Source organism: Sinocyclocheilus grahami, unplaced genomic scaffold (assembly GCF_001515645.1).
Source record: "Sinocyclocheilus grahami isolate Dianchi unplaced genomic scaffold, SAMN03320097.WGS_v1.1 scaffold285.1, whole genome shotgun sequence".
Classification (NCBI taxonomy): domain Eukaryota; kingdom Metazoa; phylum Chordata; class Actinopteri; order Cypriniformes; family Cyprinidae; genus Sinocyclocheilus; species Sinocyclocheilus grahami.
Genome location: NW_015505464.1, coordinates 1,623,772 through 1,643,204, shown reverse-complemented (window position 1 = coordinate 1,643,204; position 19,433 = coordinate 1,623,772). Strand labels below are relative to the sequence as shown.

The following is a 19,433-nucleotide window of genomic DNA, read 5'->3' as shown; positions in this document are numbered from 1 at the left end:
GCTTTGGTTATATTGTAAACCCAACAGATGTTAGTAAGTTTCCTCTGTGGAAGGAAAAATTAGTTGTGCTTTGTAGTATTTGAATATAAAGTCCTTGTTATATGTCCTTTTCATCAGCAAAATTACAGTGGAAAATTTATGTGGATAGATGCTTAGCATGCTAAAACAAATCACATTTGCCAAATGCCTTTTTCAAAGGTGTCAAATGTTTTTCAAGCAAGTCTGTTTTGGAACAGCCCCAATGTACCTCTGCTGACACCCACAGTTTCCATGGTGCCAGTGCACAGCAACCACCTGACTCAAAGCAAGCTGAATAATCTTTCATTTAACTATCAGTCCTCTATAAATATATGCTAAATGTTGAAAATAGAGTAATATAGCATTAAACAAGTAAATAAGTGAAGTTGTTGCTGTTAAGTTTCATTGTATTTATTTATTTAGACACTTATTGTTTTCAATATAGTTTAAAGATAACCACTGAACTAAAAAAAAAAAAATCTATGCTCGTTTGCTTCTAATTTACCCTGGTTTTGGGATGTTTACATATTTCTACTGGAAGGAAAATATAAATACTGTTTAAGAACATGATATTTTTGTGGTGTGCTCATGGTGTTCTTGTTTAACTAGTCTTCTTGGTGCCATTATTTGATTTTAAAAGTAGCTGTGTTCCTAGAGAACGGCACCAGGAACATTTCAGTAATTCCAGAAGATCCCTTCTTATTTAAATGCCAAGGCAATTACCCGCTGCAGTCTGACATTAACATCCACATCTAACATCTGTTTCTCTCTCTTTTATTTTCTTCTGTGGTTTCTTTGTCTCAATAGAAGAATGAATGCAGAAGTTTTGGCAAAAAAAAAAAACCTGTGTATGAGGAGGTTAGAAGTGATTAGATGGTTCCTCCACGATGTGACTTACCTTCTGGTGACTCATAACAGTTGTTTGGGATGGAGGCAGATAATGAGGCTGAGTGTGTCTGTTCGACAGAAGAGAAAGACTGCTATTCTCGTGTGTGTTCATTTATTGGGCTGTTCCGTTTATTGTGAATGATCCAGCAAAGATCACTACGCTTCGGGCCTTTAGTTCTCTGAAGACAGCTGCAGCTATTGGCAGAAGAAACTACTGATGCCGACGTCTCAGATTAAGTGCTCAATTTGATTAATCATTCATTTGCTTGTTTATTATTGGTTCATTTATAAGTATTCAAATTCAGTGCACTGTTTGTGCTACAGACATAAATGACAGCTCAAATTGTGCAGGTTGTGAAAGACAGATGTTTCTGTAAGAAATCACACTTGCAAATTGTCAATAAAGCAGGTAAGACATACATTGAAGGAGGAACCTGAGATGTTGGGTTTTGGGCTCTTTTTAATTTATAGGACAATTTATTATTTACTCACCACTATGTCCTTCCGAACCTCTTTCTCCTGCGGAGCACAAAAGAAGACATTTCTACATCTTTTCCAGACTTTTAGGTCTGGTTGCAGCCTCTTTTTAGCTTAACCCTCTGGTGCTGTTGGTTAATTTTTGGATGAAAAATTGTATGTTTTGCTTTTTTTTAGAATGTTTAACTTCATCAAAATGGTACAGAACTTGAACGAACACACACAAAACATGGCCATGATTTGAAGTGGTTAAATGGTTCTGAAATATATAGTCACACTTGTACTGCATTGGAAATGTTTTGTACTAATGTTTGCACCAAAAAAAAAAAAATTCTTACTAAAAGCTCATTTTTTTGAGACATCAACTGAGAACAAATTTTTTTCATGCAATTTTAGAGTAAAATATGATTTTGAAAATATATTTCATATAAAATGTAAAAATAGTGTTGTTCATAATAAACAAACTTTTATAACTGTATTTTGGTTTCACTTTTTTCATTTGATTTATAATCTGCCAAGTGCCTTCTTTAAAAAGAGACCAAATTATGTGCATTCAAGGTTTACAACAGTTTGAGTTGGAAAATTAATTTTCAGGTCTATGCTCAAAAAGTGGTCAACAAGTAACAAATTGATCATAACTATTCCATAAATATAATTTAGTATAAAAATCATTAGGATATTAAATAAAGTTCATGTTCCATGAAGATATTTTGTAAATTTCCAACCGTAAATATATAAAAACTTATTTTTCTGTTAGTAATATGCATGGCTAAGAACTTCATCTGGACATCTTTAAAGGCAATTTTCTCTCTCTCTCTCTCTCTCTCTCTCTCTTTCTCTATATATATATATATATTGCACCCTCAGATTCCAGATTTTCAAATAGTTGTATCTCTGCCAAATATTGTCCTATCTTAACAAACCATACATCAATGGAAAGTTTATTCAGCTTAAACATCATCAATTTAAAAAAAATTGACCCTTATGACTGGTGGTTTTGTGGTCCTGGGTCACAAATAAGGTCATTTTTGACCGCCACGATCAGCATCACAGAGTTAAAGGGCTAGTTCGTAATTTATTCATCATCATGTCATTCCAATGACTTACTTTCTTCTTCAAAACTTAAATGTATTTTAAAGAATGTTAAGGTCCAAACAACATTGGACCCAATTAACTATCCTTGTATGGACAAAAACCTGTTCCAAAACCTATTCTTCAGAAAAATGAAAGTCATCCAGATGGCATGAATAGAATAACATAATTTTTGAGTGAGCTAGTAAGCAACCACCTATGGCAACCCTCAAAACCTTAGCATCATGGTGTGATTTTTGTATGGACAAAAACTAATAAAATTTAAAATGTAGTCGTTTTTCTATGTTTCTTCTTATATTTATCAAACTATATTGATATAAGCTAGTTTATTGCCTTTTTCATTTATTTACAACTTCATTGTCTTTTATTTATTTATTTTTTCAAAACCCGTCTCACCATTAGATGTTGGTGGCCGGACTGCAGTATTGTGTTGTACTGTACAAAATGGCACAACATACTCCATAATCTACTCTGCCACTACTCACAGGCATTGATCTATCTCTGTATCTGCAGACACGTCTCACAAAATAACATACCAGCAGTGTGGAAAGACTCTGTTTGTCTTCATTAGGTGGCCTTCTGCTGTAAAACTGCTTTCCAATTTCTCATCGGCTTCTCCAGTAACACTATAATTGACTAGAGGACGGAAGTGCTGGAAAAGATGTTAGACTGATCTGTAGAGACAGCGAGGCACTTACAGCTACAGCCCAGAGCTCAGCACACAGGCTCATAATTACTAATGATCACTTTGATTTGCTTTCTACCAAACTGGAATTGGACTCTACTACAGAAAGTGACTAATTACTTGATAATGTTTTTAAAATGTTTAAAAAATCTTTTTACTCTTAGCAAATGCATTGTTTCCAAATGAATTTCCAGAGAAATTACTATTGTTAAAGCACATATTTTAGGACCGTAAAGTCTGTAAATACTGCAGTGAGAAATAATCTATTACAATGGTCAGAGAGAAGCTTGGCATTGTGGGAATATCATGTTAGAAGTCTGTTTTATCTACTTAAAAAAGTAAATACAATAGATAAATAAACAGGACAATTATGTTTAAAAAGATATAGGCTCCTAAAGATTTAATGTTTGCATGTCCCTCTTTTTATGGAACAGCTCTCTCTAGTGGTCAAAGCTAGACAGGACATAATCAGATGTAAATGAAGTAACTTTTTAAACCAATACAGACATGGCTGTCTTTTCTTTTTTTCTTCTTTCCAGCTAAGGAGGTCAAAAGAACAGAAGGATTTCCTCAATTAAGACTCAGAATAAAGTACTCACAATACATTATAGAAAAACTTTAACCACACATAAATAAATACAAAATAACTACTGTATTGTCCACATGGTGTTACAGCAATAATACTGTTGGAATTCAACACAGGCCTATATACAATGGTACTGAACCATATTCACTTACCATGGTGTTTAACAATGACCACCAGAGGGCAGTCTTCACTACAACTACTGCTCCGGGTGTGTGTTAACTGTGTGTGTGTGTTCACTGCTCTGTGTGTGCACTTAGGATGGGTTAAATGCAGAGCACTAATTCCGAGTATGGGTCACCATACTTGGCCACAGGTCACGTCACTTTCACTTTCATACACAGATTTTTCTCAGGAACATCACTCACTGGAGTAAAACAGTCAAATCCTCAGATCTCTGACAACAGAGGGTTTGATTTAGTGGTTTAGTCTGGGAACGGAAGAGTTTAGTAAACAAGCAATGTCTGTGGAGCAGGCCGCAGATGGTTTAGTTGTGAGAAGTTAAAAAAGAAAACAAAATCCTCTGTTACCTGTCTGCCAGGTGATCTGTGTTGAACTGCGCCAACTATTCATTTCTTGTTTTGGTTTGGTTTGGTTTTGATGGTTTATCTAATTTGTATTTGATTCTCCTTTTAACCTGGCTTGATTATGTAAATCATCAGATAAATTAATGAGTTATTGTACCGTGGAGTTTGGGTTTTGTTTCTTGTTTAGGTTTTCTGGTCTTTTATTTTGATATTTTGCCTCGTTTCATGTTCCTGTCATGTGTTCCTTGCCCCTCATGTGATCATGTCATGTGCTACTCTTGTCTGTGTGTCATGTTGTGATTGGTTGCTTCAGTCATGTGCCTTGTTTGCCATTTGTCCTGCGGATGCGGAGCTTGGGCCAGGGCTGATGAGACTGATTGCCAGTGTGATGAAACTACCTCTGATGTCAGTGCGAGCGGCTGGCATCCCAGTGGTCTCTACACTTTCAAGCCTCACAGCCTCAACACACTCAAGCCCAGCGAGCATGCTACTGTATACTGCGCTGCCCGTGATGGCGGTTGCCATCCTGAGTGTTTGGGCTGCACACTGCACTTCTGAGGCCTCTCCTGTCCATGAGTCTGCCTCAGAGGTGGCGGCGTCCACTGCAGAACCTCCTGAGGCAGTGGCGTCCATTTCTGAACTCTCTGCCTGTCCTGTCACAGTCATGAAGGCCGTCCATGAACTCTCTGCCTGTCCTGTCACGGCCAAGGAGGCCATTCATGAACTCTCTGCCTGTCCTGTTATGGCCATGGAGACTGTTCATGAACTCACAGTTTGTCCTGTCATGGCCAAGGAAGCTAGTGGGGAAATATATGCTTTCATCAGTGTTTTATGATAAACGTGACTCAATATAACATTGCGACTACAGTAAAAAAAGCTTTTACTGTTCTAAAAACACAGATTTGTGGCTATTATTGGAAATGAAAAGGTTAGCATAAACCCGAAACACACGTGATAGTTGTCATGCGGTGAATCTGGCCAATCGTGAAATGGCTGTGTCGTCATCAACACTCTTGCAGCCGCTCTGGAGAAACTGCGCCAGCTGAGACGGTTAAGGCTAGAAGGGATACGTATGGTGCTACTGGGCAGAGGCGGACAAAGTAGGCTACTCAACTGCATTACTTGAGTGAAAGTACAGATACTGCTGGTCAAACATTACTCCATTACAAGTAAAAGTTGTAAAGACAGATTTTTACTTAAGTAAAAGTACAGAAGTACTTGCTTTTAAAAGTACTTAAGTACCAAAAGTAAATTTCCTTTTTTAGTTAAAGTCATAAGTTCCCAGAAAAAATAATACTCAAGTAAAGTACTGATACTCAAAAAGTGTACTTAAGTACAATAGTCAAGTAAATGTACTTAGTTACTGTCCACCTCTGCTACTGGGCATGCGCACATCAATACAGCATAATTTTTGTCACACTATACAACAGGGGGTAAGGGGTAGGTTTAGGGTTGGGGTAGGTGTAGGTGTAGACGTTAATAAAACACAATGTAATAGGTATAAAATGAATATATAAAATAAAATATAAAATGTATAAAATGAATTTCATTGTTCGTTTCCGGTCTGAGCTGTATCCCTTCTAGCCACAACCGGCTGAGACTGATGCCACACGTGACAGTGACGTGGCGTCGGCGCCGTCTCAAGTCAGACAAAATTACTAACTGGCATGCACTGCTTCAAGTCAGATTGCGATCGATCTGCGCAGTGCTGCATGAAGTCGAACACACCTATTGTCTCCCGTCGAGTATTGATGTTGTAACCTGCTGTCGGTGAGCCAAGTCTGTTCATGCCAAGTCAAGTCTGATCAAGTCAAGTCTGTTCAAGTCAAGTCGTTTGTTTGGATTATGTTTGTATTTTGGTTTACTTTTGGAATAAAGCTGCACTTGGGTTCTTAAACTTGTCGTTCAGTGGACTGATCATTACAGTTATCCTATTAAACACATCAAATTCAGATTTTATCAAATAAATAAATAAGTAGTCATTTATTTTTGATTATTTCAACCTGGCATGTATATATGCATATTTAAGTAAATGATGAGCTAAAATGATCCTGTTAAACATGTCAGATTTCACAATCCAAAAAAATAAAAAATAAAATAAAATAAAACAAACAAACAAATGAGAATTCCCAATTATATTTAATCTCCTTTCAAACTGGCTTGTATAAATTCATATTTAAGTAAATTATGATTAAAATGATAAGTCATCCTGCTGAGCAGATAAAAAAATGAAAGTAAATAAATGAATAAATAATTCTTATCACTACTACTACTACCACTACTACAATTTCTATATTAAATTCTGTGCAAAAATAAAATAAAGTTGGTTTTTGGAATGTTACAACTTTTGCACTGTGACATTATTTTCATGACAGTTTAAGGACTTTTATTCATTATTTCAACAGTTATTTCAGATACTGAAGACCACTTTCTTGATTTTCTGGTGTTTTCTGTGCATCCAGAGACTGTTGCACCATTGCCTCCATTAATTTTCACGGTGGTATCATCTAATGCAGATACAGTAAATTCGCCCCTAAATGTCACATAAAAGGTCATTTTACATGTCAGTAAGGGACGTTTTTGGCTAGGATACGCTGCGACATGGACCAGACCTTATGCTGTTTACTCCATGGGATTGACTACAACAATTATGTTAAATGTGCTTAATGCATGAAAATTATGTCACAACACAAAGGCCATAAAATAGGCCATTTGACAGTCTGCTTCTTGGTTTTACTTGTACTTGTATGGCCCAGAGATCATAAACAATACAACGGAGGCGTACTGGTGCTCCAACTGTCCAGCCTGTCATTGTCCCTGCTCCTTCCACACGTGTTTGTTCTGAAGCACGTATGATAGTCTATGGTGTGTTTGGGCCCGGTGCACTGTGTTCCCCTTGCGGTGTCTATCTCTTATCTGTTGTTTGATCTCTGTACCCTCGGGTGGTGCCAGCGATCAAAGAGCATGATGAAACGCAGCCCGATGGTGGCTCGCTACCAGACGTGCCGGAAAAAAGGTGAACGTCTTCAAACTGATAGTATCAGTCAGCCTGGCCTGCACGACATCAACCTGCACATGGTCCAGACTTCAACTGAACTGGAGAAGAACCACAGAGACCTTCACGACCTTTGGTACAAGTGTCTCTGGCCCAACATTTAAAAAGCCGGTTTTATTATGATGGTGTATGTGGCACTCAAACAAATCGTGATGCTTTGTAAGTTTATAAAATAAGCAAACAACAGGGGGAATCAAGAATGAATAAATCAAACTAGGCGCCTGAATCAGAACTTTAGAGACAGTATGTAGGAAAGACGGGACATTTTTAAATATTTATTTATTTAAAATAAATTAATACTTTTATTCAGAAAGGATGCATTTAATTGATCAAAAATTATAGTATAAATAAATACATTTCAAATAAATGGTGTTCTTTTTGACTTTCTATAATGAAAGAATCCAGAAAAATGCATCAGTTTCCACAGAAATATTAAGCTGAATTAATTTGTTATTTAGGTTACTTCAAATTGATGATTAACTAAACTGTGTACTAGAATCTTTAATGATGAATTTTAATATTTAGGCTACTATGCTCAATGAAGTTGGTGTAAACGAAAACTTAGGCCTACCGTATATGTACTTTTTTTTTTCCACAGGCACATATTTGAGGTCTCGTAAATCTTTTCTTGTAGCGTATTATATTTATACATTTTAGTACTCGCGCTATTTACAACCACCTCTGAAAATGGAGACTAGAGACTAAACTGTTTACTCCATCTCTCCCGACAGAAAAATGTGGATGCACAACGGTTTCCTCTGGTCAGCTCTGCTCTCTCTAGAACACCACAACAACAAATGCCAGGACTCAGAACGGGCCCATAAATCCTATTCTGAGATCAGTGCCACAGAGGGATATTTATAGCTATTCAGCCCCGCAGATACCGTCCCCCCCCCCCCCCCCCCCCTTTACAAAATGATTTACTTTAATTGAAATAAAGCTTAAATAATATAAAGAAAAACTTAAACACAGAAATGAAATGTCTCGGTAACTAACTGAAATAAGTTGAAGTTCTCAAATTAAACCTAAATTAAATAAAGAAATAGAAATATAAAAAAAACAATAAAAACAAAAGGAAAAAAAGAAGAAAAAAAGAATATTAAGCTAAAAACAAAAAGAAAATAGACCATAGAAAAAAGAAAACGAATTAATAAATACTATAATAGTATATAAATAAGACTAAAATAACAATAAAAATCACCTTAGCAACACTCTTATCAGCATGGTGGTGGGGTTTGGATGGGCAAGCGCCTTTAACATTTTCTTTTGAAAATGACAGAAATTTAGTTCAAATCAGTTACTCTGCTGTTGTGCTAAAAGATGCTTTCGCACAAAAATGTCTTGATTAAGCAACAGCTAAAGTTTTTCTTGCAATAGAAACCCTGAGGCTTATGTACAGAAAAGCGAGGCATATTTGACGGCTAATTTTCAGTTAAGAGATTTGTTTCCCAGAACACTGAACTAGCGGGCATGCATGACAACTGGTAAATGGAATGTTTGTTAAGACTAACTGAAAACATTGTTGCAACCAGAGGCGGTATTACAGGTAATTATAATCTGGCTGTCAATCATCTTTGATATGAAATGAGCTTTCACAAATTTCCCAGGCTGATAGCTAAAACACTGTCTAATGATGAATCCCACACATAATCCAAAGAATTACACACAATAAACAGGCTGTATTAAAGAAAATGAAAAACAACCATTTTTGTGTCAATACTGTACATAAATGCATTTGAATCATCAAAGATTTACAATATATTACATAAAAAAGTAGTAAAAGAGAGGCACAATTTAATATCCAGGATATGTGAACATGAGGCACTTTGTGAACTTAAAAATACTGTTCGTTTAACAAATTTTTTGGTATGTGCAGCATTTACTCTTCCCTTTTTTGGCTCTCTCAATAGCGTGGGTTGATTTTTATGTTGAAAGCTGTATTTACAATATACTTTTTTCTTTGGCTAACAAGCACAATACATTTCTCGCTAAAAGCAACTCCAAACACACACGCTAGTATTCTTACACACTCACACACACAATTCTCTCACCTAACACATTCTTCCATAAATCTCATAATCCAAAGAATTACACACAATAAACAGGCTGTATTAAAGAAAATGAAAAACACAACCATTTTTGTGTCAATACTGTACATAAATGCATTTGAATCATCAAAGATTTACAATATATTACATAAAAAAGTAGTAAAAGAGAGGCACAATTTAATATCCAGGATATGTGAACATGAGGCACTTTGTGAACTTAAAAATACTGTTCGTTTAACAAATTTTTTGGTATGTGCAGCATTTACTCTTCCCTTTTTTGGCTCTCTCAATAGCGTGGGTTGATTTTTATGTTGAAAGCTGTATTTACAATATACTTTTTTCTTTGGCTAACAAGCACAATACATTTCTCGCTAAAAGCAACTCCAAACACACACGCTAGTATTCTTACACACTCACACACACAATTCTCTCACCTAACACATTCTTCCATAAATCCAGAAAATCCTGAAGTGATCTGTAGAAAGTCTTACAATCTCTTATAAATCTTTAGTGTTGAGGCGAAACATTTTCCTGATTACATTTGGCTCTCGGTCAGCTGTCAGAGGAGAAAACCAGCGTCTGTCCAGCTCCTCTTGCTCGGTAGCCTGACCTTCCTCAGTGTGAGCTATGCATAATCTGATAAAGTGCATGAAATCTTTGGTTATGAAACATAAAGCTTTATGAAAAGGCCATATTCTTCCACTCCACCTCATTGGAAGGATCCAAACATTCAGTTTCTGCAGAGAGAGAGAGAGCGAGTGAGAGTGACCTTTCTCTCTCTCTCATTTGTCATCGCTCACGCTCACGGAGCAATCTTCCGGAATCTTCTCCTCGGAGCTGCTGCAGGTGGACAACTTGTCTAGGTCGTCATCCATCTCGCTGAAGCGTTCGGCCACACACTGCGCCGTGAGCCGGGCCTCAGGATCGTGATCCCAGCACTCGTTGATGGTGGAACAGACTGCAGCCACACCCTGGAGATAAAAAAAAAACAAGTGTTTGTGCATGTGTTGTAGTTATTTTAGTCCCAGTCAATGACTATGTTTACATGGACATCAGTAATCTAATTATTTACCTTATTCTAAATAAGACAATATTATGATTAAGGTGTTTACATGAGTTGCTTTTAGAATATTCCTTTCATGTTCCCGTTTTACATGTTATAGTACATAGATCGATTAATGGCACACGTCATCACGTCCCCACACGCGAGTCGACACCCCTCCAGAATTTCATGTATAAACTAGTGCTGTCAAACGATTAATCGCGATTAATAGGGGTGTCGAAATTAATAATTTCTTCGATGCATCGCGATGCAGATGAGGACGATTTGGTATCGGTTCAGTAATAGACCATAACCGATTATAACGTACTGACACTTTATTCTAAATAAGACAATATTATGATTAAGGTGTTTACATGAGTTGCTTTTAGAATATTCCTTTCATGTTCCCGTTTTACATGTTATAGTACATAGATCGATTAATGGCACACGTCATCACGTCCCCACACGCGAGTCGACACCCCTCCAGAATTTCATGTATAAACTAGTGCTGTCAAACGATTAATCGCGATTAATAGGGGTGTCGAAATTAATAATTTCTTCGATGCATCGCGATGCAGATGAGGACGATTTGGTATCGGTTCAGTAATAGACCATAACCGATTATAACGTACTGACACTTTTCTGACATCATTTGTCGCATACGTACTTTGCATACATTAGGCACGTTCTGCCGCTGTGCAGAATGATCAGTGTATGACATCAAGTACCGCAAGAGCGATAAGACAGCAGACGGATCCTTATGCTTTCGCGGTTGATGTCATACACTCATCCTGCTTCAAATCGAATGTGCCTAATGGCGGAGGGAGGCGAGATGCGAATGTGAGTAATTAAAAATGCTCCAACTACTTTAAAAGCCGATATCTGGGCACATTTCGGCTTTTATGAACAACCTGAGCACGACCTGGAGAAGAGACACGCTGTGTATAAATCATGTCACACACAATGAAATATGTAGGGGGTAGGGATGGGCAAATGAAGCCTCGTGAAGCACTGAGGCTTTTCTCTGACTGTTTCGGGAACAGATTCAAAGCTTCGAGCGTCTCGAAAACAGCGCCATCTGGTGGTTAATAAAAAAATCTAGCAGCCAAAAGCCTGTGAACGACGCTCCATAGGACGAGGCATCTACCACATATTCCACAGATCGATTTAAGTTACGTGCACAAATAAAAGCCTAACAGTGTGTGTGTTTGTATTTGTTGAATTTCTGTCTCTGATAAATTCATTTACCCATTAAACTGCAATTTAATACCAGTACGAATAGCAATATGATGTAATAGAAGAATAATGTACACATATGAACTGCATATGAGAAATATTGAATTTTTCTGAAATAATTTGTATTCTTCATATTATTTGTATGACATTTCGTATGAATTGTACGAACATTTCGACACGCAAAGTGAATCGTGCACGTGACTGGACAGAAAGTGAAGCTTCATTTGTCATTGTTCACGTGATTTCTCTGACAATTAACAACACAACACAAACTTCGAATCGAGGCTTCATCCAGCACGCTCATTTATTCTCGACAAGTTCCGATGCCTCGATTCAAATGTCACATCACTAGCAGGGGGTAATACCACTAACTTAAGAAACAAGATCAGGTACAGTTCATATATTTGCCTGCTTGTGTTTATTGACAAAACTGTATAAATGTGAAGTAAAATTGAAAATTGAGGATGCACTGCATTGTCGATGCATTGTGATGCATTCGTGATGCATCGTGATATCGAATTGAACCGAATCGATGACATGATAATTGTAACCGAACCGAACCGTGATACCAGTGTAGGTTCACACCCCTAGCGATTAATCACATCCAAAATAAAGTTTTTGTTTACATAATATATGTGTGCGTACTGTGTATATTTATTATGCATATATAAATACACACACATGCATGTATATTTTTAAGAAAAATATGTTACGTTTATATATTAAATATATTTATATATGATTTAATTTATATGAATATAAATACATACATGTAAATACATGTAAATATTTTCAAAATATTTGCTGTATGTGTGTGTCTTTATATATACATAATAAATATACACAGTACGCACACATATATTATGTAAACAAAAACTTTTATTTTGGAAGCGATTAATCGCGATGAATCGTTTGACAGCACTAGTATAAACATATAGTTCGTCTTTGTTATGATGCCATAAACCGTTTTGGGTGTTTCATTTTACAAAAGCTTCAAGTGCAGGTAATTATTTGTCATGCTATACGTGCGAACAGACGACAGGGTTGTTGAAGCCATGCTCTTTTGTGACTAATCGACTTCAATGCTCTGCCATGACGCTTTAAGCTTGACGTCGACTAGTCGCTGGTCCTATAGAGGGCGCAACAGGATAAGAAATCTTTGAAGGAATTCCACATTTACGCTCTGTTTCCAAACAGTTCAAATGACAAATAAATGCATACTCTGAAAGCGCTCCACAAGACATGTGTGATTATATTACTGGATGCTCGAAATTGAACAGGAGAATGCACGTTTTAAACAGCTTATTGTACAGGTAAGTTAATCGCCATTCTAATCTAATGTGCTGCTGCACTGTAACGCACACACATAGGCTACAGACAGTAGCACGTACATCACACGCATAGAATCATTCAGCGCGGAAATGTATTGTCAACACTGTTCTGTGCTTTCTCAATAAAATAGCTTAGAAACTGAAAAGTTCAAGCATATATCTCTTAATAACTAGTAAATTCCATAGCTTCACTACTAGTAGAGAGATGCTGCCAGCAGTGCCAGGTAGAATTCATTCACACGCAATCGCTCTCACTAATGCATTCATATTAATGTAATCTTTACTGTGCTACTTTATCTGTATCTGATTTAGAACGAGCAGAAATCTGTGCGAAATATAACGACCCAAAGACAAAATAACTGATAAAAAAAACTGTTATAGGAGCAACAGCCATGTGGGCAGCGCTGTGTCATATGCCATAGCTGTGCACAAGGTGTTTGTCACAGCTCCAGACTTATTTGTTCATTAATGACGTCATCAGCGACTAGTCGATTTCGACTCGACTTTCATCACATAAAAGTCGACTTCAAAAAATCAGAAGTCGTTCAACCCCTAGTGTGTATACTGTCGCAAAATGTGGCGAAAAGTCCTACACGACGGGAATGTCTATACTGCACTTCGATAATGCGACTAAAACAGGAATACTCCACATGTGTTTACTTCGAGTATAACTTTAGCCGGATTAAGTTAATCAAAAATCTGTGTTTACATGGTAGATTCTTAATCAGAGTATTTTCTTTATCGTTTTAAAATCGGAATATCGTTGTCCATGTAAGTGGTCTTACTATTTAGTTTATTACTCACTATTTCTAATCAACATCTTCATATCCCTGGTGTTTTTTTTTCTTTTAATTTCTCTTTTTGTCAATACACATTACCAATCAAAGGTCTGGGGTTGGTTTGACAGTCAAACCAATAAAAATAACATTTAACTGCACAAAATTGTTTTCTTACTCAGTATTTTGTATTCCAGGTAAAATATCTACACATCCTTAAAACTAGACACATTAACATGGGAAGCAAAATTACATAAGATATGCATTGTTTACAGAAAAAAGTACAACATTTTGTGCAACAATCTTTAATTTTATGTAAAAAATTTATTTATTATTTAAAAAAAAGACTCTTATGCTCACCAAGGCTGCATTTATTTGATCAAAAATATAGTAAAAACAGAAACATTGTGAAATATTTTTACAATTTAAAATAACAGTTTTCTATTTTTATATATTTTAAATTTAGTTTATTCCTGTGATTGCAAAGCTGAATTTTCAGCATCAATTCTCCAAGTCTTCAGTGTCACATGATCCTTCAGAAATCATTCTAATATGCTGATTTGGTGCTTAAGAAACTTTTCATATTAGTATCAATGTTGAAAACAGCTGTGCTGCTTAATATTTCTGTGGAAACTGATACATTTTCTTCAAGATTCTTTGATGAATCGCAAAGTGAGAACATAAGAACAGCATTTATTTGCAATTTAAATCTTTTTGCAACATTATAAATGTATTTACTCTCACTTTTGATCAATTTATTGCATCCTTGCTTTATAATAATATTAATTTCTTTTAAAAATGTTTAAACAGTAGTGTAATATATAACTAAAGCCTTTTTCAAAGAAGAAATGTACGCTTTTTCCCAAAAGCTCCCCAAAGGAGTTGCTTGTCTCTCTGCTAATATGTTGTCTTTACCATGTTCTGAGATCAAAATACACCTCTACACTGTTTTACCTGGTGTTTCATCCAGCTGTTGGGGATCTCTGGTCTGCCCCGGTCTCTCAGCACATTGTCTTTCATGCTCTCCACACAGGGGTGCTCTCGGACTTTCGAGCCAAATGGAGGTTCGTAGTCCTTAACCTCTGCAAAGACACACACATGAGACGATCAGAAAATCTGACATATGATCTATCCCCTTATGACAGCATGAAGAATCATTGTTGGAGAGCATTTGTTCGGGACTCGTGAGAAGTACTGAGTTTGGAAACTGGAAGCTGGAAGAAAGTCCTGAACGGGGAAAAGAACGCATGTTTCATATGCTCTGGTTATTATATCTGGAAAAAAACGTACATGCGGCATCTGGAGAAAAATGGGACGAAATCAGTTTCTCCATCAGAATGGCAACAATAAATAATGCTGAGTTTGTGGGTCATTTGTTTTGTTCACAAGAACAAATTAATGAAATATGAAGCTAATCACTGGACTGTGCCAGCGAGCTCCAAAAACAGATTTTCCAGACCTTGTGAAATCCGCAGCTGCAGAGGCCCAATCATATATCTATCCTCAGCCTCCATAGCCAAGTACTTGACCAGAGCCAGCTATAACACACAAACACACACAGGGTGCTAAAAAATCTGCAAGAAACACCAAAACCTCCAGTTTCCCAAAAACAGTCAGAGACATCATAAAAGAGCAGTTATTGTCCTCTTCTTGGCCAATATAAAATCCATTACTGCAAATGATGGTGGATGAGTACGTTTACTTTGGAGCGGTTTGCTCTTGATTAGAGAGCGTGTTTTGTGGTTCTTGCCCAGCACTCTGGGCCCACAGGAAGGGGCTAGGCCAGCGTGCAGCCTGGGACAGGAAGTGGAGGACTGTGATTGGGCCCCTGCGGAGAAGCTGACTCCACAAGTGAACGCATCCTGTTTTTGACAAGTGGACTTCCCTTGTTTCAGCTCTTAAACAAAACGGTACTATTTCTGCTGTACTCGGTGACCCGTGTGAGGGTCTGACCTGATGGTGGTAGGAGTCCATAGACAAGGACACATGGCTGTCTGCAACATTAAGGTCACCGAGCATCTTTCGTTTTGGGTCTTTCTTGCTTTTTCTATATGTCCTGATTTGCTCAAGGGGCTGAGCTACTCAAATGCACTCGCTATGTGAGGAATGCTGTGGTTTTTGGGAACAGATGTCCTGCCGGCTGAGGCCTCACACCCCAGGCCCAGCTAGAAGTATTCAGGGAAGCACTTTTTTTTACTAGAGTTTCCTCTTCAGATTAACCGTCTGCTAACTCCACAGACCTGCCTGTCTGTGTCCCTGTCTGGGAAAGAGTATAAGAAGAAAAAATGTTTTATTTCTTTATTATTTTATTTTTTATATATTTCTTTTTATAATAAAATGTGACCTTAAAATATATACCATTTTTTATCGTGCTTTCATCATTTACTTTTGCTGTTTTACTGTTCCAGACATTGACTTTTAATATCTTAAAATATGAAAATCTATCAAAAAAATAAATGTTTAAAACCACAATGGTTTGAAATAATCAAACCATTCCAGCATTTACTGTGTGAAAATGTATTTAATTGAAACTGTATAAAATTCATGTTAATAAAGAATTTATATAATTATTTCTATAAAAATGAATGTCCAACAGACACTTCATCATATCAACCAACAATTATGTCCTCAATAAAATACTTTTTTTTTTTTTTAAGTTAGTGCACTTGGTTACCAGAGAGGTGACAGTGCCAATGACTTAACAGCTTGAGAAATATGAGATGTGCAATATTTACCTTGATTTTTTCACATAAGGTAAAATTTGTAAAATGTAAATAAAGCTGTAATTGTCAAATTAAAAAGTGTGAAAATAAAATGTAATTGTATTTACGATAAATAAAATAAAAACTGTGAAATGAGCATTGTTGTTTTATTTCAAAATGTTAAAAAATAATTTCTAAACATTATATACAGTATATATATATATATATATATATATATACACTCTCTCTCTCTCTCTCTATATATATATATAGAAATTATATGTGTAGAAATTATTATTTTTTTATATATATTTGTGGAATAAAACAATGCTCATTTCAGTTTGTATTTGTATATATATATGTACACACACAATCGATTTATGAATATTGCGTAGTTAATAAATAATATAATTATTTCTGAAAAAATGATACACTGACAAACAAAAAGAGAGAGAGAGTGATTTAAGTGTTCATAAATCACAGTAAGTGAGACAGTCAGTCGAGGCAGACAGGAGGTAAGATTCCTGTTTAAACACTAGGACCTATTTAAACGTCGCCTAAAGAGTAATGCAACAGCAATGTTGCCAGACCGGAGGATTTTTCTGGCTTCAGTCAGAAAAAATTTGGGGTGGATCATGAGCGCACAACACCCTTGGCTCTTTTGTGTGTTTGTGAAGAGCGTGACGGCAGTGAATCTGAGACCTGTACTGAAGGATGGCCACCCTGCATGGGCTTCTGCCACCTGCTAGCCAGCTGCTGTCCTCCATTTACTTGTTTTCCCATCTTTCTCTGAGGACAGGAGGGAGTTCTCCTCGGCTGGCAGGGTCTCAAGTTCGCTCTACTACTCCAGACCAGGCCGCACCCCGTGCTAATTCAGGACTCACTAGCATACACAGTGAGCCGCAGCAGAACAACACAGCCACAGCTTTCCATTTCACCATCACCCACACTTGGGCTTTCTGCAGCTGCTGTCTGCAAGTGCTACATCCATAAATGTTTATTTTCCCCCTTTTTGAAAGAGATCCCAGGTTTTTCACATTGCATTCTGAAGGTGGTACTGCCACGGGGCAGACAGACCCTGGGATGTCTGTCTCTGCCCCCTCGACACAGACTGTCCAGCTCTGCAGATAAGCTCCAAGCAGCATGACAGGAGGACTCAGCCACAGAGAGGCATGCCAGGGCACAACTCGACAGGCACAGGGACAGTGCGTGAAACAATATACACATGCAAATACACTGCCACTCATATTACCAAAGTTGATTAAAATAGTAAATCGCTGCAGCTTCATTCAAACATTAGCAGAATTTTGAGGGGCACCTTCTGAACTTGACATTCTTAGTATTTTTGTCTTGTTTTCCAGTAAATTGTTTAAACATCCAGAAACCAAGATACATTTACATGGGAAGCAAAATTACACGTCTTGTTTTCAGAGAAATCTAACAAGATTTTACTTAATTTATGTTCAGAAGTTTAAGGTTAGATTTTTTAAGTGTTTTTGAAAGACGTCTCTTATGCTCACCAAGGCTGCATTTATTTGAGCAAAAATACAGTATTACAGTGAAATATCATTACAATGTTAAATAACAGTTTTCTATTTAAATATATTTTAAATTGTAATTTACTCCTGTGATGGCAAAACTGAATTTTCAGCAGCCTTGCTCCAGTCTTTAGTGTCACATGATCCTCCAGAAATCATTCTAATAAGCTGTTTTGGTGCTCAAGAAATGTTTTATGATAGTTATTCTTCTTCTTCTTATATTTAACTGCCAAAAACAGTTGTACTACTTAATATTTTAAATACTGTGGAAACTGCAATTTTTTTGATAAATTCAAAAGAACAGAATTTATTTAAAATACTAATATTTTCTAACATTATAAATGTTTTTGTGACTTTTTATACACCCTTGATTAATAAAAGTATTAATTACTTAAAAAAAAAAAGTTGAAACTGTTCAACTTACGGTTCGGTTTGTATCACGGTTTTAGAGTCACGGTTTCGGTACGGCTCGGTATGTGCAATGTTTAGGGAAAAAAACTATATAGAAAATAAGAACAAATAATCTAACTACAAGCAACAGCACAAATAAATAAAATAGAGCAAAGATACAAATAAAATAAACAGTGCTTTTATTTTTATTTTTTATAGAAAGAACTGTTTCTTGAAGTGCCGTTCTGCGTCATCATCACGTGCCCACACGGAGGCACCGTCATCATGCAAAAAATCTGCACAAAGGATCATGGGAGCCCGAAGTGTCCATCAGTTGTACCCTTCGAAATCCTTCATTCCGAAGGGCCCTTTGAAGTGGCCAGTTTTGAGCACTTCGGTTTGGAACGACCCTTCAATATGGCGGCCATGATTGTTTTCACTCCGAAGTGCCCTTTGGAGGGTGATATATCCCGTTTAGAACACACCGTATGTCTGCTAGGATACTCACCAAGACGGGCATTTTGACATAATTTTTGTGTGAATTGGTCCATTCATGCACAATACTTCAAAGAGAGCTTAATATTTGTGCGCGTTCTGAGAAGCGGGTTCACGCGCTTCGGATGAGCACACACACACACACACACACACACACAGATCTTGTCACTGCGCACGCGAGATCACGTCTTCTGGCTCTTTAATATTTAAACTGGCAAGGCTTAAATGAGTTTAGTTTAAACGCAGATAGCAACGTGTGCTGTTCAGGTCTCACCTGCATTATCAACATGTGATGCCGGCAAAAATTACAGTTATTCCAGCATACAGCACACGCATTGAACAAAGAGTGACTGGTTTGTCCACGTATTGTTTTTTTTCTCTCATCGCTCTTGTTGTAATGTATTGGGAAGCCAGAATTTGTATCCATCAACAGAAACCTGCATTAGCCGAACCCTAACAAACCATATTACAGATGCATTGTCAGAATTAAGTTGAACCGCGTTCCTAGTGCATGCCGAACCGTGTGTGGAGAACGGTACGGTTCGATTTT

The 19,433-nt window shown here is 36.9% G+C and overlaps 1 protein-coding gene across 3 annotated transcripts in view; it reads right to left on the bottom strand.

The window, feature by feature from the left end:
* Nucleotides 1-9,285: 9,285 nt before the first annotated feature.
* Nucleotides 9,286-19,433, bottom strand: part of LOC107600517 (TGF-beta receptor type-2-like) — a 36,266-nt gene continuing 26,118 nt past the window's right edge. For 2 of the 3 annotated variants that reach the window (XM_016292452.1, XM_016292451.1), the window contains exons 6-7: nt 14,713-14,840; nt 9,717-10,344 (exon numbers count right to left, since the gene is read on the bottom strand). In XM_016292452.1, the coding sequence (XP_016147938.1) occupies nt 10,156-10,344; nt 14,713-14,840 (317 nt within the window). In that variant the 3' untranslated portion in view covers nt 9,717-10,155. Of the gene's footprint in view, nt 9,377-9,716; nt 10,345-14,712; nt 14,841-19,433 lie in introns of those variants that run through there. The other variant, XR_001610814.1, reaches the window with a different exon arrangement.